At 34.0% G+C, this 23,946-nt stretch overlaps 2 protein-coding genes across 2 annotated transcripts in view; both read right to left on the bottom strand.

Annotated features, from left to right (window-relative positions):
* Positions 1-2,016: 2,016 nt before the first annotated feature.
* LOC108731928 (succinate dehydrogenase [ubiquinone] flavoprotein subunit, mitochondrial) lies at positions 2,017-9,536 on the bottom strand. Its single transcript, XM_018462485.1, has 12 exons — positions 9,522-9,536; positions 9,316-9,420; positions 8,846-9,155; positions 8,313-8,599; positions 6,894-7,032; positions 6,065-6,233; positions 5,308-5,503; positions 4,573-4,770; positions 3,733-3,927; positions 3,106-3,249; positions 2,774-2,884; positions 2,017-2,245 (listed from the first exon to the last, which is right to left on the bottom strand). The coding sequence occupies exons 1-12, from the start codon at positions 9,534-9,536 to the stop codon at positions 2,159-2,161; spliced, it is 1,956 nt and encodes a 651-aa protein (XP_018317987.1). The 3' UTR covers positions 2,017-2,158.
* A 2,189-nt stretch (positions 9,537-11,725) lies between these two features.
* LOC108731927 (uncharacterized) overlaps positions 11,726-23,946 on the bottom strand; it is a 12,835-nt gene continuing 614 nt past the window's right edge. Inside the window, exons 2-8 of the mRNA XM_018462483.1 lie at positions 19,337-19,611; positions 18,520-18,908; positions 18,026-18,103; positions 14,814-17,648; positions 14,320-14,403; positions 12,389-13,288; positions 11,726-12,031 (exon numbers count right to left, since the gene is read on the bottom strand). Of these exons, the coding sequence (XP_018317985.1) occupies positions 11,827-12,031; positions 12,389-13,288; positions 14,320-14,403; positions 14,814-17,648; positions 18,026-18,103; positions 18,520-18,908; positions 19,337-19,611 (4,766 nt within the window). The 3' untranslated portion in view covers positions 11,726-11,826. The remainder of the gene's footprint in view (positions 12,032-12,388; positions 13,289-14,319; positions 14,404-14,813; positions 17,649-18,025; positions 18,104-18,519; positions 18,909-19,336; positions 19,612-23,946) is intronic.

Here is a 23,946-nt window from a genome sequence, read left to right as displayed (position 1 = left end):
GTAGTTTTCTATATGTAAAAATTACTGAAGTCACATAAATTAAAAAAAAATAGTAAATTTTGGAAGTAGATCAGTTTTCAAGCTTTAAAATTCTTTTTTAAATTTAAATTTTCATTTTTTAACAAAGTAATGGCTGTTGTTGATATAGCAATATAGAAAAACGTCACTTCATTTGCACCAACTTAATAAAATCCTAGTCCGAAGATCAAATGAATCTCACATTTTCAATCATCTTATCGTTTCTAAAGGTGACCCCTACATGGTCAACAATAATGTACTGTCAGTATTAACAATTAAATACTGACAATATTACTGATGGATTGATGTACGTACTGATCTGAATTTTGATTCTCGAGCATCAGTATCGCTTTATTAGGATCCATATATATCACAGTATGTCACAGTGCAGTAGATAATGTACGTAAACTAAGAAATATATTGTCAATAATACTGATCGCGTAAGGTTGTAAAAATATTAAAAATATTGATGCATGTCAATATTTCTGATTTAATATTATTGATCAATATTGTTGACCGTGTAGGGTCACCTTAACGATACATTGCGCAAAATGTTCATGTCGCACGTGTAATCGTGTCATGCGTGCAAATAACCTCACTTTTATTTCACGCATGTGTAATCAAAGGTTTGTCGCGTCGCAAGTTCCAACATGCTCCAACATGCTCCTACCTTAGCTCCTACTCACTCTATCTAGCGCGTTAGAGTGAGTAAGAGCTGTGGTAGGAGCATATTGGAACATGTTGGAGCATGCGATGCGAACAAATCTCAAATGACAAACAAAAGTGGGAGTTTTAATTTAAATTAAGTAATTCTAAGGAGGCTTAGAAGACTTTGATTTCATATTTTATTTTTTATATTAAAGAGAGAGAAAGAGAAAGAAGCAAAAGAGATAAATTGTAGAAATACCCAATCAGCACACAATATTTAAAAAAACATTTTTTAAACATTTACTTAATATTTTTACATTAAATAAATATTAAAAAAATATCTTTTAAATATTTTTTTTTAATGTTGTGTACTGATTGGGTAGCTATATAATTAACTTTAAAAATTTAATATAATAGGTTTATTTTAGATTTCTTTGTATATGTGACATTCATACGCATTAATTCTCAAGCAGAACACAAGTCATTATATATGACATCAAAATGATTACTAAAAGTCATTTTTTAATCAGTTATTAATTCATTTTAATGTGATTTTGACATTATCGTGATTTGTTTTACTTGGGTTATATTAGGATATATTCTATTCTGATATATTGTTTTTATTTTATAAATTATATACTAATATTCTCTTTGTTCTATAAAATAAAAATTATAATATTTTAGGAACGTTTAGAGAATTTGCGATTATGATATAGATCATCAGATGTATCTCTTGGATTTATAGGCATACATATATACTTAATATGCATGTTTAGTGGAATAAATAAAACGATTAGTAATAGTATATATGTTATCCGTACAAAATTTATTGAGCATTTATCAGCGCGTTTATAATTGCGTTATCAGCGAAAGTACAATTAACGATTTATCTCTTACGAAATTAAGTTGCAGATGCATTGACATCGTGAAGTACCGTATCTCCTTTGTATAAAGATAAAAAGAAATGGCTAAGAGATTACGAAGTTTCATCACTATTCTTGCATAATTTTTATCACAACAGCCTCCGGCGAATATTCAAGGGAGTGTTCTTCTAAAATTGTTTTAAAAACACAATGTCACTTTTGATTCGCTTTCTCTGTTACAGATTAATTGACGTGGGCGTTAATTATTTTGCCAGTAAACTACGGTGTGTCGCGTGCGAGATATCTTTATCCAATTTAAACTGGAAGTTATCTATTTGGAGTATTAAAAAATGTTGTTTAGTATTTTTTAATACTCAAAATAATTAATCACTACCGTCCAGCATTAAATTTCTATAAGGAAAGGTATCTGTGTGAGAAAAATATTTAAAAGTAATATTTAAGAAATATTTTTGACGATTTTCTCCGGTTTCTGGTGATATTTAATTTTCGCATTTCGTGCGCTTGATTACAAATGTGTTAAACGATAACGCGACAGCCGACTTAGATTCATAATTGAATTGCTTCCTTTGTTTCATTCACATCTAGTTGCCAGTTATTCATTTCTTGAGTCAATATGCTCGAACTGCAGGGGGCACATGCTGGGCCTCGGTTTCATCTAGAGTCGTATCGATAACGGGCCGATAAGAGATATAGATCTGTAAACAGAACGTGCCGTTAAATCGCAATGTTTCGCGACAATCAGTAATAATTAAGACATATCTCAAATGAAGATATGCCATATAAAATACGATAAATCAAATGTATTTTTAAGAAATCGCATAAATTACGTAGTGAATTTTTTAAGATAAATAATATTGCTCATGTAATATCCAGTAGTGCATAATTACTCAGTCGACATCAACTAAAAGTGACATCGACGTTGTAATTTCTTCTCAACAATGTAACTGTTATGTAACACTACGTGTAAATATTTATATTAAATTCGAAATTATTTTAACGTTATGCTACTTATAATTACTGAGTACGAAATTAAAATAATGATGTTATGTTTGTATTTTCAGTTTGTATCGACTGGATATATTTCAGTAGCTCTTTTATAACGAAGTGTAGAAACTTTTTGCATTTTCATTTGTAATCTCCGAGACGTTTGACCTTGTTTTATCAAAAATACGTTCCATCAAAGAGAATTTGATTGCATTTACTCTTCTGGCATTTTAACTAACCGTTCCATCCTCCTGAGCCCACGTAAGCGAATGTTTGCGCCAGTGTTCTGTATAAGGTCGTTTCTTTTGACCCTCGAGCGGTTTCGTGTAATCATACTCGTCAATTCTGTCCTAGAAACGAAATAAGCGTTCACGATAATTTCTCTCGATTCAATTTACTGAGAAGCTCATAATTAAAATTACGTTTAATTTTAATTATGTAAAAAAAAATTAAATTCGAAAAATCGCAGCCAGCAGCGTTACTGAATTACTTATTTGAATTAATTATTTATACAAATTTACGCGACATTTTAATTTTTTTTATATAATTGATATAATTTCCCTATTTGAACCTTGAAATCTTCCCTGGCGTGCGATCCTCTCGACTCCTTTCGATTTTCAGCTGCGTATACAGTGTGCATGCAGACCAGCATCATGTTTTGCAGCTCCAAAGCCTCAACGAGCTCGGTGTTCCAAATGAGGGACTGGTCTTGCACCTAAAAAGAACATTTCAAAGCGATCCACATGTGCGTCTGGGTGTTGATAAAGTGTCTCGCATATTATTATCATCTTATGCAACGACGCTGTTGCGCCATCGACTGCGACCTAGCGGTGCTATTATTTCACGCAATCATATCGGGCTATTGTTAATAATTCCGTTATTGCAAATCGAGATTTCCGTAAATTGTACAAATTTTCAGATGAGTAATTACGAAATTAATTCGCGAATTTTGGACAACGATTTTAGAATAAGATAAATAAAATGATTTCCATATATATATATAATATAATATAATTCTCCATAATTTACAATTATATAATCCTAATATAGTGTATTCATTTCAACATATTCCTTAAATTTGTATCCACTATTGAGCAAATTTTATTTATAAATATTTCGCTTAATTTATGTTTTAAATTTCTAAATTTCTTCCTTTAAATAATTTTACAATTAATGCTGAGGTGCATTAACAGCTTACGCATAAATCCGGCAGATCACAGGTGTAGAGACGGGACATCTCCCTACATCCGCGCTGCAAAATGTCACAAGTTCTGAATACTCCGCAGTATTTCTGCATCGTACGTTGCATCTCTTCACGCAGCTCGGCCACGGGAACGCAGCCTTTCGCATAACGGGTTGCATCGAAGCGACAAATCGACTGCTCACCAATGTCCTGCATCCAAATCGGTTTTTGACAATATGCATTTACATAATTTATGACTCGTAAAACACTTGCTCGATTTGAACGCGCAAGTCCTCATTTCACGGTCTTAATATACAACTTTAAGAAAAAGACTTATGCGGGGTCTACAATAGAAGTCATAGCGATCGTAGGGTCTCAAGTCGTAGAAAATTGACCAATCATAATCGATTATTCTTCTCATATTCAACTGTAACTGGTTAATTTTCTACGACTTGAGACTCTACGACCGCTACGACTTCTATTGTAGACCCCGCATTATATATCGAAAAAAGAAAAAAGATATGTATATGTATAAAAAAAATTAAAATAGTAATATAAAAATTTACTTTAAAGATATGTATTAAAAACGTATATATGAAGTAATTGTCAAAATATTTATAATATTAATTATTGTAATTGTTATTGCTTAATTATACTATTTAATATATAATTGTTTAAAATTATAACAAAAAGATTCTTTGTCGATTGATCTTAAGACGTAACATTATAAAATAATCTGAAATGTAATGTGGGGACGGTAATGTGCAATATATATTGCGCGACATTAAATTCGCGGCGACAAAAAGTTGCCTTTCAGAATGTAAAGAAATGTTTTTAAGGTAACTTTTTCCTTACTGATGACAGATCTCCGTGACGTTCGCCAGGCCTGGCAATGCAATCGATTTGATCGGCGATGGCTTTGCCAAAGACCACAATTTCAAGGAGACTGTTGGCGCCCAAGCGATTAGCACCGTGAACGGACGCACACGCGGTCTCGCCGGCTGCCCAGAGACCTTCGATCGATATATCCTCCTCATTTTCTCGCGTTAATACCTGACAAGGTATTATTTATGACAATTACGTCAAAAATGCAATTACGTCATTAAGTGACTGTGCCATAACCGCGATAATCATAAATCTCTCTGTAAATATGTTTATTTGCATGATCTGCAGAAATAATCAAATACCTACCGTGTGTTTACTTTTATCAATAAAATAATAAAGTATACGTATTATTAACGATAATAATATGATTGTATTGTATCATGTAATATACATACAGATACGTTTTGTATATTTGATTAATAATATAATATATTTACAATAATATTGGATATACATATAACGTCAAATTTTATATTTTATAAAATATATTTAAATTTCTATACACAATAAATATGTGTAAATATTATATAAAAAATATATTTTAAATTATTAATTTTAAAAAATAGTGACCAAAATGATTAATTTGATGCAATTTCTACGTCGGTTATAGTTAAAGATAATAATAATAATAATAATAAATTGGTTAATTAGAAATAATTAAAATAATGATAATGAATAAATCATGTGTAAATATAAATTTCTTACTTGCGCACGCCAATTTGTGGGTATGCCGCCCATGTTATAATGCACCGTGGGAATCACGGGGATCGGTTGCTTCGTCACGTCTACTCCGGCAAATACCCAGGCGAGATGCGAAATTCCGGGCAGCCTCTCGCGTATCAGTTCGGCTGGTAGATGAGTTAACTGCAAATAAATGTGATCCTTCTTCTCCCCAACGCCCCTGCGAAAAATAGCATAAAGTAATGTGTTTTTCTTATTTATCTTATTTGTATTTATTGTACATTACGTTTAATCTCTATTCCCAATTTCATTATTTCTTCAAAATTTAATATATTTATTCCTATTCCTAATATTTCTTCCATTATACGTAGAGTCTATTGCCAGATGCGTCATGCCAGAGAATGTTGCCACATGTGTCACGAGTTCTTGGGCAATGATGTGTAACTAATTCAGTATAATTAACAGTGTATTTCAACTTCTAGTCGAGATAATGAATAGAGTTTTAGAAACTTATAGCCTTTTTCTTGCTTATTTATTTAAATATATAGATCCATTGTAAAATTTATTTAGTTCCTTTTAAATAAAGATTTACATGTATACGACAGTAAGTTTGTTTACAACTATAAAAGAAATTTTCTTTTAACAATCCTATCGCCTTTATGATGTTCTGGACATCTTTACAGGCTCTCCATCCTTCTTTTCATATAAGTTAAATACACTAACTCTTGATTTTTTTGCAAAGAGAAAAAATGCGAATTAGAATACAAAGGATTATGCCAACCTTCCGTTCAGTATTTCCATAGTCATAGCTCTCGACACGACGTCGCGGGAAGCTAAATCCTTAGCCACAGGCGCGTACTTCTCCATGAAGAACTCTCCCATGGAGTTGATGAGTTTGCCGCCTTCTCCCCGGCTACCCTCGGTTATAAGTATGCCACTTCCGTAAATACCTACAGTACAAAAATCAATCAGTCAATTACCCAGATAGCAAAGCATGTCTCAGCAAAATCTCGCAAATCTGTGATTACTTATGATGCTGACAATTTGCCATAGATTTGTCTTCGACGATTTCGAATATACCGACATTGTAGCAACTTGTAGACAACAATGTGTATATGTATTGCCAGCAGTTAACAGCAAGATAGCTACATTAATGTTATCTTGCGTTGTCGGCAATCCCATACAGCACAGAATTTGCAGTAATATCACTGCAATAACGCTGCAATATTGCTGCAACATGCAATATTGCTGCAATGTTGCAGCATTGTTGCTGCAACTTTTGTGCTGTAGAGGATATGACAGCATTGTATAATGCTGCATATTATTATGGCAACATGATGGCAATAGTACGAATTTTGATGATGATGATTTTAAAGTTGTCGGCAAATTGCTGGCAAGTTGCTATTCAATGTTATCATATCGTGAAGGCATCAAGTTGCCAACAAATGAGGACTCAGTTGCTGCAATTCTGATAGCAACACATACTTAGCAATGCATACTTAGCAAGCAATATACCATCAACAAGACAAACACGTTGCTATCTGAGTAAAAGAACTTGAATGAGGGAAAATAAGAGTTATTCGCGAGATGTGTAGCTGATCTGAAAATACCGGTCGGGTGAAACTGAATGAATTCCATATCTTGCAACGGCAATCCTGCTCGACATGCGATCGCCATGCCGTCGCCAGTGCAGGCGTGTGCAGCAGTGCAGGAGAAATAACATCTTTCGGCACCACCTGTTGCAATTACCTACGAGATAATAGCTGTTTTTATCATCAACATCGATTTATTTGTATTATTAATCCTAGCTATACACAAGACACATTGAGGATCTCCAGTGTAATTCGCTAAATCGAGATTTTTTTTGTTTCTGAACTTTTCTTTTTCTTTGAACTTATATATCTTGAAATTCCTTAATTCTATCGACTCTTACACATTATTCCTTAATCAATTCTCCATCGATTGAAAAAAAAATTAATTGAAATACGTCCATTTTTACAGAAGATACGGTAACAAATATGGATAGGATTCTAGAGATCCGAGTGTGTGTATCAAGGGTAGAAAAAAAGAATGTATTAAGCTAGGGTTAATAGATCATATTATAAAAAATGAATAGCAAAAAAGATGGGAAAACTAGCCAGGAGCTAGCTAGCTCCCAGCCGATAAGGCAGAATCATAATACAATGGCTGCGTTCAGCAGACTCAACAGTTTTGCAACCGTTTTATGATTGTCTGCTGAGATAGGACCATTCTTCTAGATCTAAAATTATGATCTAATCAGCTCGAAAGAAACTTCCAACAGTTGCAAAACGAACGTTCTGCTGAACGCAGCCATTGACACGAACCGCTCCGGATATAGCCGAAAGTTGGCCGAATGTGATGTATGCTTGATACATGCGCAGTGGTCTACCACTGATTGGCTACGTTTACACCGTGCGTTTAGTCCGTGACTTATACGATAGGTGTCTTTATTTAACCTACAGGATAAACAAGGACACCTATAGGTCGCGGACTAAGCGCACGGTGTAAACGTAGCCACTGGCTGCGTTCAGCAGACTCAACAGTTTTGCAACCGTTTTATGATTGTCTACTGAGATAGGACCATTCTTCTAGATCTAAAAGTATGATCCAATCAGCGCGAACTGTTGGAAACTTCCAACAGTTGCAAAACAAACGTTCTGCTGAACGCAGCCACTTTCTTAGGCCGGTATCAGACTGCGCATTGGCTGCGTTCAGCAGAGAAAACTAATCAGCGCTTAGTGATTCTTTAATACGATTGGTTCCTACACTTAGATTTTGCGAAGAACTAACGGCAAGAACCAATCATATTAAAGAATCACTAAGCGCTAACTGATTAATTTTCTTTGCTGAACGCAGCCATTGAAGATTGAAGATTGAAGATTACAATTTGACTAGTGAGGACAAAGGAATTTTAGCTCCTATTGTTTTGATTGATCGTAATTTCCACCCATAGGGTATAAGCAATAAATTAAATAAATATTATATAACATTTTGTAGCTTTCTCTTACTGTATGATGAGCTCTGAATCGGTGTAGGAGTCCGGTCTCCAATTCCCAAGCCAGAATCCCTTTGCAACATCGGCCGTGCATAAGCAAGTCGAGGGCGAAATACTCGACGAAATAATGCACGTCGTAGCGAAGACTCTGGCCGTAAAGGGTATGAAGTACCGCATGACCGGTTCGATCGGCGACAGCACAGGTTCGCTTAGCCTGTCCGCCTTTGCCAAATTTTAACGACTGGCCACCAAAAGCTCGCTGATATATTCTACCATCTTCTGTGCGACTAAATGGACATCCTACGAGTTTTTTGGTATTTTTATTTAATATAAATCATGTATTATAACATTATCCAAATTATATACATATATATATATTTGTGTATATAATATATAATACAATATTAACGTATATGTATATGTATAATATGTATATAAATATAAAATATATATATTTATATAAATTGTTAAGCTATATATTTATATACATATATATTGCATATAGCTTTTCTCAAGATAATTATATTTGTGATTCATTGAGTTTACCATAATTTTCGAGTTCGTAGACCGCTCGAGGCGCTTCTCTTGCGAGTAAATGTATAGCATCTTGATCCCCTAGCCAATCGGATCCCTTCACAGTATCATACATATGATACAGCCAATTATCTTTTTGCTGATCGGCGATAGCAGCATTTATGCCACCCTGGGCAGCCACGGTATGCGACCTGGTCGGAAAGAGTTTTGATACTACTGCCACACGATATCCTTTTTTACCAAGTCCAAAAGCTGCCCTCAATCCGGCGCCTCCTGCTCCTACTATTACTACATCATAGCAATGGTCTATCAGAGGATAATTCTGTAAATTAGGAGCATGCATAATATTGAGCAACTAAAGTAAATATAAGAATTTTCTAATTAAAGAATTTTAAGGTAATTTCTTGTTTTTTTAATTTTGTTGAATATTTGGTTTATCCTGTAAAGATTTTTATTAAATAATTCTAATAAAGTGTACTTACACTGCCGCCTTTTTCCACGCCACACTTTGCTTTTTCCGCTGGACTAACGTTTACGTGAAAGCTTCGCGAATTTATAATTATTGCGCGAGATTGTTTCACGAATTTCTAAGGAAAAAATTACTATTTACTTCAAATTAATCAACATACAATTAGTTATTACTATAAAATCTTACAAATATTCCACTCGTTTGTATTAATCGACTGACCGATCGATGCATCATCTTGGTAAATATTTGATAGGTTCGAATGCTCTTTAACAGCTACCCACAGCTGTCATGACTGATGAAGCTCTTTCAGCTTCATTTGTCAGATAATAAAACAAATGAGAAAAATTTAAACATTTTTACCGCATAAACTCATCATATGCATGTGATTATTTTTATAAGTAATTTTCTGACGCAAACTTTAGAGAAAGATAAAAAGGGTTGCAGTTGAGGATTGCAGTTCAAAGTTTCCTTTAAATAAACTCGTAAATTGGATCTGTTGAATTTGTATAAGCATCGCAATTTATTGCACTTGTAAAAATACAGTTTAGAACGTATATGATTTATGTCTATCGCATACAATTAGTTCAAAATGTATTCTAAGTTAGATATCGAATCGATTTTGTCAAACGCTTATCGCATTGTTACTCTTTGGTATACGTTATGAACACCAGAGAGCCAACGTACTTGACGAATCACTCTTGTTAGAATCGTTACAATAATCTTTAATTAGCATGGTTTGTAAAATCTTATTAATCTATTTTTTCACATTTTATTCAGAACTTTGAAAAAATAGCCCTTTCTTTCTTTCCAATATTTAAAAAATAGAATGTATGACGAAATTTATAAAAAAAATGGTAGATCGGTAACTTTCTTGAATTTAAAATCCATGTCCTTGCCAGTGGAAATTCAAGAATTTCCATTTTTATTTTGTTTATCTCAAGGTACACGTGTGTACCAAGTTCTGTATTTTCTTTTGCCTATAAATTCAAAACAAATTCTTTATATTTTCTGGGACATTCTGTATATTAATTAGTATTTTGAACATGTTTGTTCAATAAATAATCTTTTCTTACCGCATTAAAGAATAAATACGAAAGCTCATCACTTTGTAAAATTTAAGTGTGCTTTTCTATAATAGCACATATTTAATTTACATATAATTAATCTCCTTCCTCACAAGACACAATCAAGTTTGCCTTTGTTGGGGTACCTCCTATGCGTATTGCCATATCGACACTTTGCATTTCATTATTCGTTAGCGACATGTATTCATTGAGCGAGCATTAATGCTTGTATCGGCACGACTCATCTAATCACTAGCGATTTTCTAATCTTATTGTATGTTCAACCTTGTTACACGATATTAGACATAAGAATCTTGTGAAGATTAGGCGAATTAAGTGAGTTGGTAGAAATTCTTTGGCGAAAATAAAAATTGAAATATAAGTCGAATGTAAGAGAGTGATAAAAGCGTAAACGAAAGTTTTAGGAGGAAAATTGAGACATAAAACGCTTCTTTCATCTGTCGTTGTCTCCTTTTTCACCTTCCAGAAGCTTCGTTCTCGCTTCTGTTACTCTCTTCTTACATTTGACTTACATTTATAGGCTCCGATTTTTATTTTCACCAGAATACGTTTTCGCAGAATTAAATATTTAAAATTAAACATCGAGAGGTATCTTAATATCTAGATTACTTATTGTTAGAGAAGTATATAAATAAATATTGAATATAAAACAAAAAGAAATTTACTTAAATATATTTTAATTCCAAATAAGTGTTTTTTAATTCGTGATTCGCCTCTCTAGAGCTAAAATGGATTCAACTAAATATATAACAATTTAAAAAATCATCATATTCATACTTTTACGAGATATATTAACATCGATTCCTCATAATTCTCCTATTTTTAACGGGAAATATACTTGCACGATTCTTTCCACTTGTATAAAAAGCTTATCAAAAAGTCGCACTCGTGAATTTATAGAAAAGAGATGGACTTGGCGATCGCTCGGTATATGTATGTATACATCATGTGTTTGTGACAAAAACGTTTATCAAATATATCACTAGATTACTCAAACATAGCGAGTAAATCAACGCATTGTTTACAAAGCGAGCTAAAGTAAATTAAAAAAAAATTCTCCGGTGAGATATAAAAATGCTGTTTCGTAAAAGTTACTCTCGAAATTCTAAAATTTATAAAAGCCATTTGTGTGAATTGTGTAGTGCTCTATATACCTATTATCGCGATAAGGCAGTATAATCCATCGCCTCAAATCAGAGAATATTTTTAAAATGGACTCGATCTTGTAAATTCTTTTAAAATTCCAAATTATATATCGTATCTTCTCTTCGAAAAATATATTCTCGATCTCGAGAAAATCTTTTTTTAAATTAAAAAAAATTAGAATGTACACTTTCATCCAGAGAACATCTTTCTGGTAATATTTTTTCTTCAGTTCGTTTTTTAGAATATCAAAATACGATGTGATAGCAACGACTCTCGGAGAACAATGTTACGTTTCACAACGCGAGCCTTTTGACGCCGCACTCGCAGCAAAACTTGGCGGTTTCTGGAAATCGCTGACCACACTCGTGACAGAACTTGGACATCTTGCACTTGGTCATCGTTTGAGTCGGTGATGTTCCGTTCCTGGGCACGTCCTCGTCGAGACGATCGATCACGTCGTTGGCGCTGCGTCCATGGTGCGAATATTTGCGATTTAAACTGGAGGATACAAATCAAATTGAGCTTAAAGCGAGAACGCAAATGTAAATGAATGATGAACTTACAATTATTAAAAAGCAAAAAGGCAGAATTTTTGGACTTGTAGAAATCTTCATATTTCATTAAATGAAATTTTTTCCATTAATATAAGATTAATTTCAAATAAAAATTAATAAAGATATCACTTAATACATTTAGAAATAATAAATTTAATTTTTGTGAAAATGAATACCAAAATTTTTTTACAATAATTGTTTATTGTAATTTAAAATTTATCTTTTATTTAATTGATAATTGATTAATTAATGAAGGCGAACGATAAAGATAAACAGTCACTTTAAAGTAGTTTTTATCAACCTGTTGTAGGCGGAGTCATTGCTGAGCTTGCTGTGATCTTGCGGCTTGTAGCTGTCGGGAGAGGATAGTTCTTCGTCGCTGATCAAACTGCCATTTCGTTGTCTATCGCCGCCGGGGCTGGACAGGTCGAAGGATTCATTATTGAGGAAGGATCTTAGTCCAGGAAACGCGTCCTCCTCGAAGGATGTCATCAGCTCGTCGAACATCGAGTTCGATCGCTTGACGTCCAACTCCGAGGAGGAGATGATTGAATTGAGACTAAGGTTACTGCCGGACAGGGACGAGTAATTATTGTTTCTTTGATTGAGACTCTGATCAGACGATTTCTGACTCTCAACGTTCCTGGAACCCTTTCTTATACCACCTGAGGCCTTTCTCTCGAGGCCCGAGTTGATTCTGGGCGCGGACGAGGCCCGGATCGAGTTGGATCGGTTGATTAATGATCCTGTATTCCTCAGCGTGTCTTTGTCAAAGATTTTACGCGATCTATCCGCGCTGACAACGCCGCGACGCTCGTCGACGCCCAGTGCCTTCGATTTATCGATAATAACTCGTCTGCCCAATTCCCTAACAGGTTTTGAGGCCGCGGAATCTGTCGCATCTTTGCCCGCGAGATTAGGCTTCAGGAAGACCTCGCGCGAAATAGAATTGGTTTCGGTGGAATCACTTGAGAAATTGGATAAAAGGTCATCGAATTCAGTAGGTGGCATTATAAGAGACGACCTCTTGTCGGTAGGAGGATATTTTACAAAGGCGGAGGAGTGCGAGAGAGGATAAAGGGTATCACGAGTTTGCTGAACTTTGGGACTCCCCGTTATAGATTGATCACTCGTATCCGACAGTAGGTCGTTCATCTGCTGTTCGGCCAGCAGAAAGGGATCGTAGTCCTTGCAAGTGCCGCTGAAATTAGAATTTGTTTAGTACAGCCTTTAATTCTACTTCATTGATAGAAACTTTCTTGCATAAAACGGTGAATATGAATATAGTGAACAAACATAGTGCATGCAATATAAGTGATGATAGAGTATATTTTGCTTATAAGTGTTCTATTGCAGATGAGCTATACGTGTGCCAATTGATCGATTCTTCAGACAAACATTTACAAACGTGCATGCAAGCTCGGACGCGCATGGTGCAACGTTATACAATCTGTACTTGCTAGATATAAATTATTCTTTGAAAAATTTAGAATCAATTTCTCTTGAGTTAGTTTGATAAATCGACTGTCAGTCGCGGGAAATAAAAAGCAAAATAAATAGAACATTCTTATTTTAATTTAAAACCGATTTCATTATGTAACAGAATTTTAATTTAGGAGTTAATTATTAAGATGTTGAATGTTGAAATTTGAAAAGTTATGAAAAATAAATTTGAGATATATATATATATTTTTTTTTAATAAAGAAAAATTGATTCTCTAAATTCCGCAAAAAGCCAATACTGTTTTTTTTAATCAATTCTAATATCTTTTATAGTGTTCTGAACTAAAACATAGATAATAATTAGCAATGAATATTAATAAGATAAAATAAAATATCTGAGGAGCAGACGTTTAAAATGTGTTTTATCCAAAATTTGTAATTTTCAAAAAATGAGAAAGAAAGAAACTACGCACTTTGCAGAAAATAATAATCAGTAGGATGTGAAATATTAAACAAAATTGCTTAACAATTGCTAAAAATGATAACAAATGCATTTTATTTGTTTCTAGTGAAAAAACATAATGTACTTCGAAATGTTGGTTTTTTTCAGCATATAAATTAACGATGAAAAAATGCTTTATGAACATCTAGTAGCTTATAATATAAGTCATTCAACTGAACACTACGCCATCTCTAACTAAAAAAATTTTGGACAAAACGCATTTTGTCTGCTCGTCATCTATTATGCCCTGCTCCCTCCCCACACTGGTTCCATGTCCTGGAACTTACGTTCTAGCCTTAAGCACGAGATTAAAGTCTGGTCTTCTGCGTACATAATTGCACCAGGCGGGACGTGTCTCCAATTCAACTTTCCTATAATATTGTTACCGTATTAACTATTTAACAGCTATCTTACTAGAATACACAAAGATGCAATAATATGAGAAATAGAAATCTAAAAGAAACAATTTTACAGTGCGATTGGCAATGCAGTATAGATTCTTTACCAATTAAATTGCAATTTGCACAAAAACTTATTATTTAAATATTAATATACTACAACATGACTTATAACTAATTTTGTAAAATCAACATTGCATTACTTTAAGCTAGTTGATTTGTATGAAAGTTATGTGCTTTTCTAAATATAAATCTATATTAATTAAATACTCTAATGTTCTACAGTAAATAGTATTAACATACATAGTAAAGAATAATATTAAAATCGACAATTCTACTTATAATATAATACTATAAGTTCCACTGCTTTCTATTATCTCTACCTTTGATTGATTGAGAATGGATTCAGAACAGGTGGGAGAATACGGACTCTAGGATTTCTTTTAGTAAGCTTGTATTCCATATGACACGTAGGATAGAGATTAGTTAATCTGTTTTGCGAGATCTTAGAGGTCCTCTCCCAATACGATCCCTCAGAATCTTCCTTCATCTCCGCCGCGTCACCCTTTATATCAGGTAAATCCTTAAATACTTTGTACCGCTTGTTTGGTCTGATTATCTCAATGATCTCTTGTTCGTAAGCACAATTCGCTTTGGGTCGTCTGATGCTCGCGAGTTCCACGAATTCGACAGAGGATATCAGGGAATCAGTACTGCCACGAAGAAGATTCATGCTTTCCTTGATTCTGTGCTTCATTTCGATGGAATTGACTGATTGCTCTCGCGCAGCTCTTTTAGCCGCGCCGTAAGCGCATTTTGGAAAATTCATGCCCGCGTTCAAGAAAATTTCGCTACCACGACACTGTGATTGCTCCTCCGCGTAGTCCGTCAACGTAACTGATGACCCTAAACCATCAGTGCTTCGTCTATTGTATTCCTCGACAAGCACGGTGTTATCGCTACCGTAATCGAATTCGCTGTCTACATTTTTCTTGCGCAAACCTTCAGCTGTCGTAATTTCCGCTTTAATGATTGAACGGTCGAGAAGGCTTGATTTATTGTTCGAACAGCTGTTATCTGAATCTGTGTTGAAATCTGTCTTTCCATTTTTCGTGTTATTCTCGATATTTCCAATGTTATCAGAACTGAAATTTTTTTCTTGAAATTGTCTATTGTTTTTGACATGCAAAGATATCTTATTCATAGATGCATTTAAGTAATTACCATCAGCAATTTCCGAATTTTGTGGAAGAGAATATACTTCACACTTTAATTTCTTTGAATTTCTCTTAGGCTTTTTATTACAGATATTGGTTAAACCATTTTCATATCTTTCTTCATCTATTTTAATTTCTTCAACATTTCTTGTACAATTTTTTTTGGGGGTAACAATCGGAGAGGATGCAGGAAATGATATCTTTTTGATATTTTCTATTAGATCCAATGAATTGCGACTTTGACATGCTAATGTTTCGTTTTCGGGACTCGAATTACAGTCAGCTTGATTATTGCTATTGTTTAAAGATGTTATCTCATTAATGTTAGGTTGATCACATATAAAAGTTGCTATACTTTCTTTTAATTCAAGTGAATTATTGTAACGTGTATCACTTTCGCAATGTGGTACTTCGTCCTTAGAGTTCAGACAATCTTGACTCTGATCAATAAAATTCTTTTTCTTCGATACGTTTGATGCAGTTGAATGTGTTACATTAAATAAAGAAGATTTAATTAATTGATCAGATTCCGATAAATTTTGCTCAATTTCTTTAGTATATTTTGTATTTTCAATAATTATTTCATTCATCGTTATTTGTCGACCTTTTTTATCTTCTTTATAAACATTTAGTTTATCCAATTCTGTAATATCTGCAATATTTATTTTTTCAATTTCTTTTGTACCTTCTTTTATACTGGTATTTATTTCTATTTTCTCAATATCATTTTCTGTAATTTTAGTCTCTTCATAGCTTGCTACTCGCCTATTTTTCTCTATAGTATTTATATTAAGTTCCTCCGTTGTATGTGCTACCACTTCAATTTTTTCACTATTGATTTTCTGAATATTTTTTATACTTTTATTATTTGTTTTCAATTTCTCTACTTTACACTCTACTGGAATATTATCATTTTCTTTATCTTTAATGCACATTTTTAACTCTTTCACTTGTTCAATCCTAATTTTTTCGTCGTTTGTTACAATTTTTCTTTTCGATTTCTTTTGATCGAATTTGCAGATTTCATCTTCCCTATCTTTCAAATTATCTGCTACGATTTCCCTTTCCGATTTCCTTTGATCGAATTCGTAAATTTCGTCTTCCCTATCTTTCAAGTCATTCGCTATAGTTTCCCTTTTCAATTTCTTTTGATCAAATTTGCAGACTTCGTCTTCCTTATCTTTCAAGTTGTTCGCTACGGTTTCCCTTTTCGATTTTTTTTTATCAAATTCGCAGATTTCATCTTCCTTATCTTTTAAATAAAATTCCACGCGAGGACTGTGTTTAATCGGTTTCCACTTGCTATGAAAAATCTCCGATGGCTCAATATCTTCCGAGTTTTTTATCAAATATGTCTGATTCAGATTCTGGATACCGCTGAGCCATGTAATATTATCATTGTTCTTCACTTTATCAACCTTGCTGTCTTTGTCGATTCGAATAAAATTATCTTCTATAATTGATAAATCTCCCTCTGTCTTATTTCTATTTTCATTTCCTTCCTCTCGATTACATAGTCGATCGAGATCGAGCAATTGGAACTCTCGCGAGAAATTATGATTAATAACTGGATCGTCAGCCTGAAAATTATCTTTCTTACGACTAATCTGCTTCCACGTCACTAATTGATCGTCTTTTTGCATGTTCATATGTATCCTACAAGGTTGCACAGTGATTCCTAGAGTCTTATTGTTCACAGCAATATCGTTGATTCTCGGATGACCTTGACTTCTAGCGGAAACGATGTTTTGCATTCTGGCGGAACAGATTTCTCGATTTCTCGTATCATCATTTTGAATGCGTTGGAAAATCATTTCGTTTTGGTTAAACTGTTTTCTGGATGAAGTAATTGGCGATGCGATTTTGTTAGAGGAAACCAAATCGTTAGTCTTGGGTCTCGTAGGAGGTACAGGTAAATAGAGAGAACGACGGGAAGATATCGCAGGATGGAGAGATCGGCAGGATGTTGATGTTAGTAGACAGTCATGATCTTCTGGTGGCCTGAGGAGATGGAAGCAGGATCAAGGGCATGTGACTAATAATCATCAGGAGAAGGTTGTCAGGGTTAAATAAAAAACAATTTTATAAAACAGATAATTGCTGAAAAAATATTTGAAAATGTGTACTTATGGTTTTAATCAATTATTTTAAGTGATTTTGTTGTAAAATCAAATTCAAAAATTTTTATGTGTTAAATTGTATTCTATTGATGTTAATCAAAATTAATCACAGAATGCTTTTAAGCAGCCTTATCCTCTTTCCTTCTCCTCATGGACGGAACACTAAAATTTATCCTACATTCTATATTTATTTTATCTTATACAATTCACAGAATTTTAAAATTGATCAAAAAGAAAATAATCATAAAAAAATCTCACCTATTCATACGATCGACAAGGCGTGACTTTATAGGTCCGGATGAGGGAGGGGAGTCCTTGAGTTGTCCAGGACGTCTCCTGTAAAAGTATAAATATATCGTTAAATAACTGATTACTAGGTCTAAAATAAATCAGAAATTTTTATGTGCAATATATGTATTGTAATCTATATTACATAAAAGACAGATATTAGAGATATTAGAAGAAAAGAAGTATGGATGTAATATTTAGAAAGATATTAAAGAGAAAAAAGATTAAATCCAAGCAACAAATCCACTTTTTTATCTTCTTTTTTCTGAAAACACTTTTTTTAAGATAATAAATTAAAAATGAATAAAAAAATAAGTAATTCTCATTTCTTTAAATTTTTTAGCAATTCACTGAAAAATTTCAGTATTTTTTATTTATTGCACTATCGCTACAATATATTTTCTTTCTGCAGAAAACATGGAAACTCAATCCGTTAATGAGAAAAGCTTGAGAATTTGACTTACATAATAGCAGGTTTCTGCTTGACAGGACTCTCTCGATTGCAACTGATACTCGAAATAGTCTCTTTCGGTTTAACGAGCGCCGGTGATGACAATGAGGCCTTGGCAGCCTGGTTCGCTGCCGAGCCCGGGCTGTACTTTTCACGATTGATAGCTCGCCGGTTTTTCAAAGTCGGTGCCCTGTATCTCATACGTGCCTCTAATCGTTCCTTTGCCAGATTGGTCGCCGGACTCATCGGCATTCGGGTAACTCTGTCTTTGCACCATGCCACATGACGATCATAGGCTTTGATACCGAACTGCCGGTTACACGTGGGGCATGTGCCTTTCTCGTTGGCGCGTGTTGGTGCACCTGACGAGATTAGCGAATTGCATTGTTTGCGCGAATCCATCTGGAAGAATAAATTTTGGAGATGTAGGAATTCAATTACGAATAAAAAATATAGAAATAAAAGCTATATTTTCTTCATTATAAATTGCACAAAGTGGAAATGAAATTTCTTATTTTTGATGCGAGAATAATTTTTTTCTATTTCACTTTCCGCTTTGATATAATCCGTTTAAAAAATTATTTAATATATTGTTTAAAATTTAGTTACGAGAAAGAAAGGACTCTTAAAGCAATTAAGTACACGTATTTTTTAATAAAATGAAAAAATTATAGATTTTTCTATATAATTATTATTTGAAAGTAATACAAAAACTGTTTCATATGTATGTAATATTAACTTTTATATAAAAAGTATAAATTTTCAAATCTAGTCATTTTTTGCAGAGACCATACATCCTTAACACGCAATATGATCGCAAAAGGACTCACAACATCGCCGCGTGCCTCACGAATCGTCCGCAGGAAATCGTCGTGGGTCTTTTTCCAAGTGGACCTCGATCTCTCGTCCTGCTGATGTCGCCGGATCTCCTGTTTAGGCTGGAATTCAGCCAACTCAGTACCTTGGATCCTCTGCTTAGCCGAGTCGAAGGGCTTGCGCTTTTTGGCGGCGGCACGCTCACATATCCTCGCGTGCTTCTCCAAAGACTGCAGCGTGAAGGTCCGCGCGCAAATCGCGCACGGGAACAAGATCGGCGACAGCGCATCTGCGTCCATTTACACGGTCCAACAATTAGTAGGCTTTCGCAATTTAAACTTTGCGTAATAATAGTAGATGTTCTATATACGTATAGATGTTTTCTTTTTCTTTCTCTTATTATGAGCAAGACCACGAAACTCCGATCCTGGTCGCCACGCCAGCTGCGTCTATTCGTCGTCAAACGATTAACCGATATCAAACCCGTTGTATCTTTGAGATACGACGTGAACGTGATGTTTTTTTTTTGAAAAATTAATAAATATTACACTTTCATTTTGTTTTTTTTAATGTCCCGTATACGTGATACTGTGACATTTATCGGTTATCCCCGGCACGCTAATACGGAGAACCGATCTGACTCACCCCGTGCTAATCGCTATTCGCTCTGACAAAGGCCACGAATCCGCGAATAATCGATATTTTTGCCGACACATCGAGAGATCGCCAAATATGACGATAGTACACGTGACGTAACGAAACTTAGAACATATATGCGTGCGTACATATTGAAGGCGAAATCTTACAGTGTGAGTGCAAAACACGTGCTCGTCATCGCAGTCTGTCTCCGATCGATTAAATCTAATTTAAAATCTAATGTTTAACTTTTTCATTTTTCTAAATAAATATATATCCCTAAAAATATATTCTACAAAAATGCTCTTATACCCCCTATAGCACAAAGTTGCACAAAAGTTGCAGCAATATTGCAAAGATTTTGCAGCGATATTGCTGCAAATTCTGTTCTGTATAGGACTGTTCCATATACGTATAATACATTATTTATTATGTATGTATGTATTTATTATATAGATACAGTTTTATTTTTCTAAACATATTTAATTGATTTTTAATTTTCATTTCTCAAAATAAACAGATCTTTGAAGATATGTTAAAAAAAATTCTTTTTCACTTTGTGTTCTATTTGTATATACCCATACAGCATCGATTGTTGCTGAAAATTTTCAGAAATGTTTCAACCTTTCACATGATGGTGATTCATAATATAGTATGTAAATCTTTTTATTATTAATAGGATAATAAAAATGCTTTAATATCATAAAAATTCTGTTTAATTGAATAAAATACTTAAAAATTTAACTGTCTTTGAATCAATATTTTGGTTCTGTAAGCTGAATCCCAAGCTGAATCCTTTCTGCAGCTGCAAAGCAATCAAGTGTGTCGTATTTTAATAAATAGAAATTGTATTTTTAATATTATTATTTTAATAAATAGAAGTCATATTTTAATAAATAAAATATTTCTCATGCCGTGTAATTAATGTACATATTAACTAAAACAATAAATTTTTTATTAAAAAAAATGTCTCAATATAGTTTGAAGAAAAAAAATTATACAAGTTTTTTGCTCTTGCCAAAAACACATTTCAAATAGAGATAATTACTTTTGCAAATGAGCAAATTCATTCAAAGCTATTCATTCGTTATGTACGCTCTATTTTTCCCTTGATAATCTCACTTTCCTTTCCGCGAAAAAACGCAAGACCTCGGAAACACTATCGTGGCGATGAAACGCGCTGCGATTGGAAATGTTGGGAATTTAAATTGCAAATTGCACTTTCTTCGATCGCCGTGGGTATTGCGCAACGACTAGCTACAGTCTTCTCTCTTCTTGCGAGATCACACACTTCGAGAGTGCCCCAATTAATATGAGCTATGCATTACGAGATAACGCCTCTATTCAATAAGCCATTCATTTTTAAACATGACATGAATCCTACATTTCCTGTCCTATGGAAATTTCAATGAGATAAGTAGATCGATTCTTGCAATATCTGATATTGCATCACCGTTTCAATGAAAGCAACGAATCATTTCCAGCACATCGCAAGAGTGCAAAAGTAAGAAATAAATTTCCACATATGCGTGTATATGTACGCACAAAGCTTTATTCACTTTTATTTCCATATCTTCATATTTGATTAAAAATCCTATTTCATTGTTTTTTATAAAAATCCGGAATTATATCCCAAATAGCACTTTCACATATTCGGAATGGAATAAGCAGTAAATACAATACAGTAAAAAAATTTGTGTATTTGTATTGGAAACGGTCCACTCACGTTTGTGTTAACAGTTTGTGTAGAATTTTTTAACAAATTCGAGTGTTAATTTAACATAATGTGATTATGTTATTTAAAGATTTTTTGTGAAATTGATATTCAACGTTTCTTAGTGTTGTTAAAATGTCACAATTTATGAATAAGTGAACAAGTAACATAAAAATAATGTGTTTTAAAACGTAAATTCGAAGACAAACGAATGAAATATGTATTAATTTAATATATCATAAATGTTAATATTTAAAAAAAAAATATGTTGCCACGGTTTGTTTACAAACTGTGTCGATGTTAACTTTCTTTGTATTTATTCTCTTACATAATATATTTGTGTTACCTTCTAACATATTCATCTTGTGTAAAATTAACTCAAAAATTTGAGTGGACCGTTTGGGATATGCGATTTATGTTAAATTTAACACATTTTTTCCAACTGTGAAAATAAGAATCGATTCGCGACGCGAGGGCTACAATGTTGTATGTACTTCTGCAATACCACGAGTGATTTTAATCGCGCACTCGTTAGTTTCGCGGTTTTTATCCGATCGAATTTCGCTTTGAGGGAGACTCCTCGTTTTCTCAATTCTATTAAAGCGACCAATTCTCAGGTGCGCGTGTCGCGTGGACGCACCTGCGGCGCCGACTCGCGCGGCCACGCCGCACCGCACCGACGCGACGAGGACGTCGAGGACATCGAAGAGGCCGAGGGGGTCGCCCCCGCGAGACTCGGCTCTCTCGCCTCTCGAATGAGCAAGCTTCCTTTTTTAGGCGTCACCGAGATTCGAGTAGCCTCGCTGCGAGAATCACGCGTGTCCCCTATCCGTCACGACATACGCAAGAGTATCCGTTCCTTCCGTCCTCGGATCCTTTTCTTCTCTTTCCTTCTCTTCTCTTCTTCCCTTCTTCCTCTTTCTTAAGCAAAGAAACATAAGTGTTCTCTTTTTAGTTAAACTTCTTGCACGGTTCATCTTTTCTTAGAGGAAAAAGAAGATGAAAGAGGAACTAATTTTTAATGCAAGTTCAGTTAAAAAGAAACAGGCTTACAATTTCGTCGTTAACGATCTTTTATTCTTTTCGCATTCATTATTTTCTTCGTAGATTCGCGCGAATGGATTATTTGATCTCAGACCGAAGGTTTCTTCAATGTCGATGCGAAGAGAAAGATAGTCGCGTCTTTTTAAGTGCGTCGAGAGAATGCGGGTCACCGTATTTGCTTTCGTTCGCTACGCAAGTTTTACGTCATTATACAATGCGTGTATTACAATCACATTATATATTATTCATGACACATATATAAAATCCTTTTACCTCGCAGTCTATTATATCATCTAGTCCATTAAATCGATGTGTTTATGACTCTTAATTTTCATTGAAAGTTTTTTCTCAATTTGTTAAATTTTCGCTTTCTGCGCATTTTTCCATGTAATCTCCGGCGGCGAGAGATCTTCGGCAATTCGTATGCGTAACAACAAACAGCACGGCGCTGTTAAAATGATCTCATTGCGTCGAAACCGCTTAGCGACGCCCACAAACGCAATTGCTTCTATTCTGTTTGCGTTTTCCTTCCAGAGTCGCGCGCGTTGGAAACAAACCGGTGAAGATTTTTTTTTTGCTTTTCACGTCAGAGTTATTGCCGTTTTTCTCCCGTCTAAGATCGACGGGACTCTTAATGCAATTGCTAAGTCGGTGCAAATTGATCAGTATGCATGACGGAGGTGTGTCATTACAATTCTTATAGCCGCTTTTAGACGTGTGCGAGTAGCAGGAAAATAAATATTTTCATTGGCACCAAATGTGAAATAAAAAGGAAATCCAGAGTCGAGTAGCTCTTCGAGGAACGAGGTAATAATGATTAATGATAGAGTCATGCGTAGCTATACTGAAGCTATTCTATTAATTTAAAGCACTTTATAAATTGCCGTGCAATTTATTTACAAAAAGGAAAGATAAGGTGTTAAAACATTCAAAATTGTTATGCAATTATTGTAGCAAATTCTAATATTTTTCAAACAAATTAACAAATTTTTAGAAGTTATAATTACGTGCCGATAGTAATATGATGTTCTGTATTAATTGAAGCTATTTGGCTTTTGTTTTGGAAAGTACTTGGAAAGACATTTGGACGCCAATGGTATCCAAATGTAAATAAGTACTTATATTCTAAATATGTAATACATAATATCAACAGCGGCAGAGCATTCAATATAATTCTAAAAATATCGAACTACCCCGGGAAAAAATATTTTATATATAATTATATAAAAT

Source organism: Mycetomoellerius zeteki, unplaced genomic scaffold (genome assembly GCF_001594055.1).
Source record: "Mycetomoellerius zeteki isolate Tzet28-1 unplaced genomic scaffold, Tzet1.0 scaffold145, whole genome shotgun sequence".
In the NCBI taxonomy this organism is placed as follows: Eukaryota; Metazoa; Arthropoda; class Insecta; order Hymenoptera; family Formicidae; genus Mycetomoellerius; species Mycetomoellerius zeteki.
Note: the sequence above shows the minus strand (reverse complement) of the source record. Positions and strands in the feature narration are given on the sequence as shown.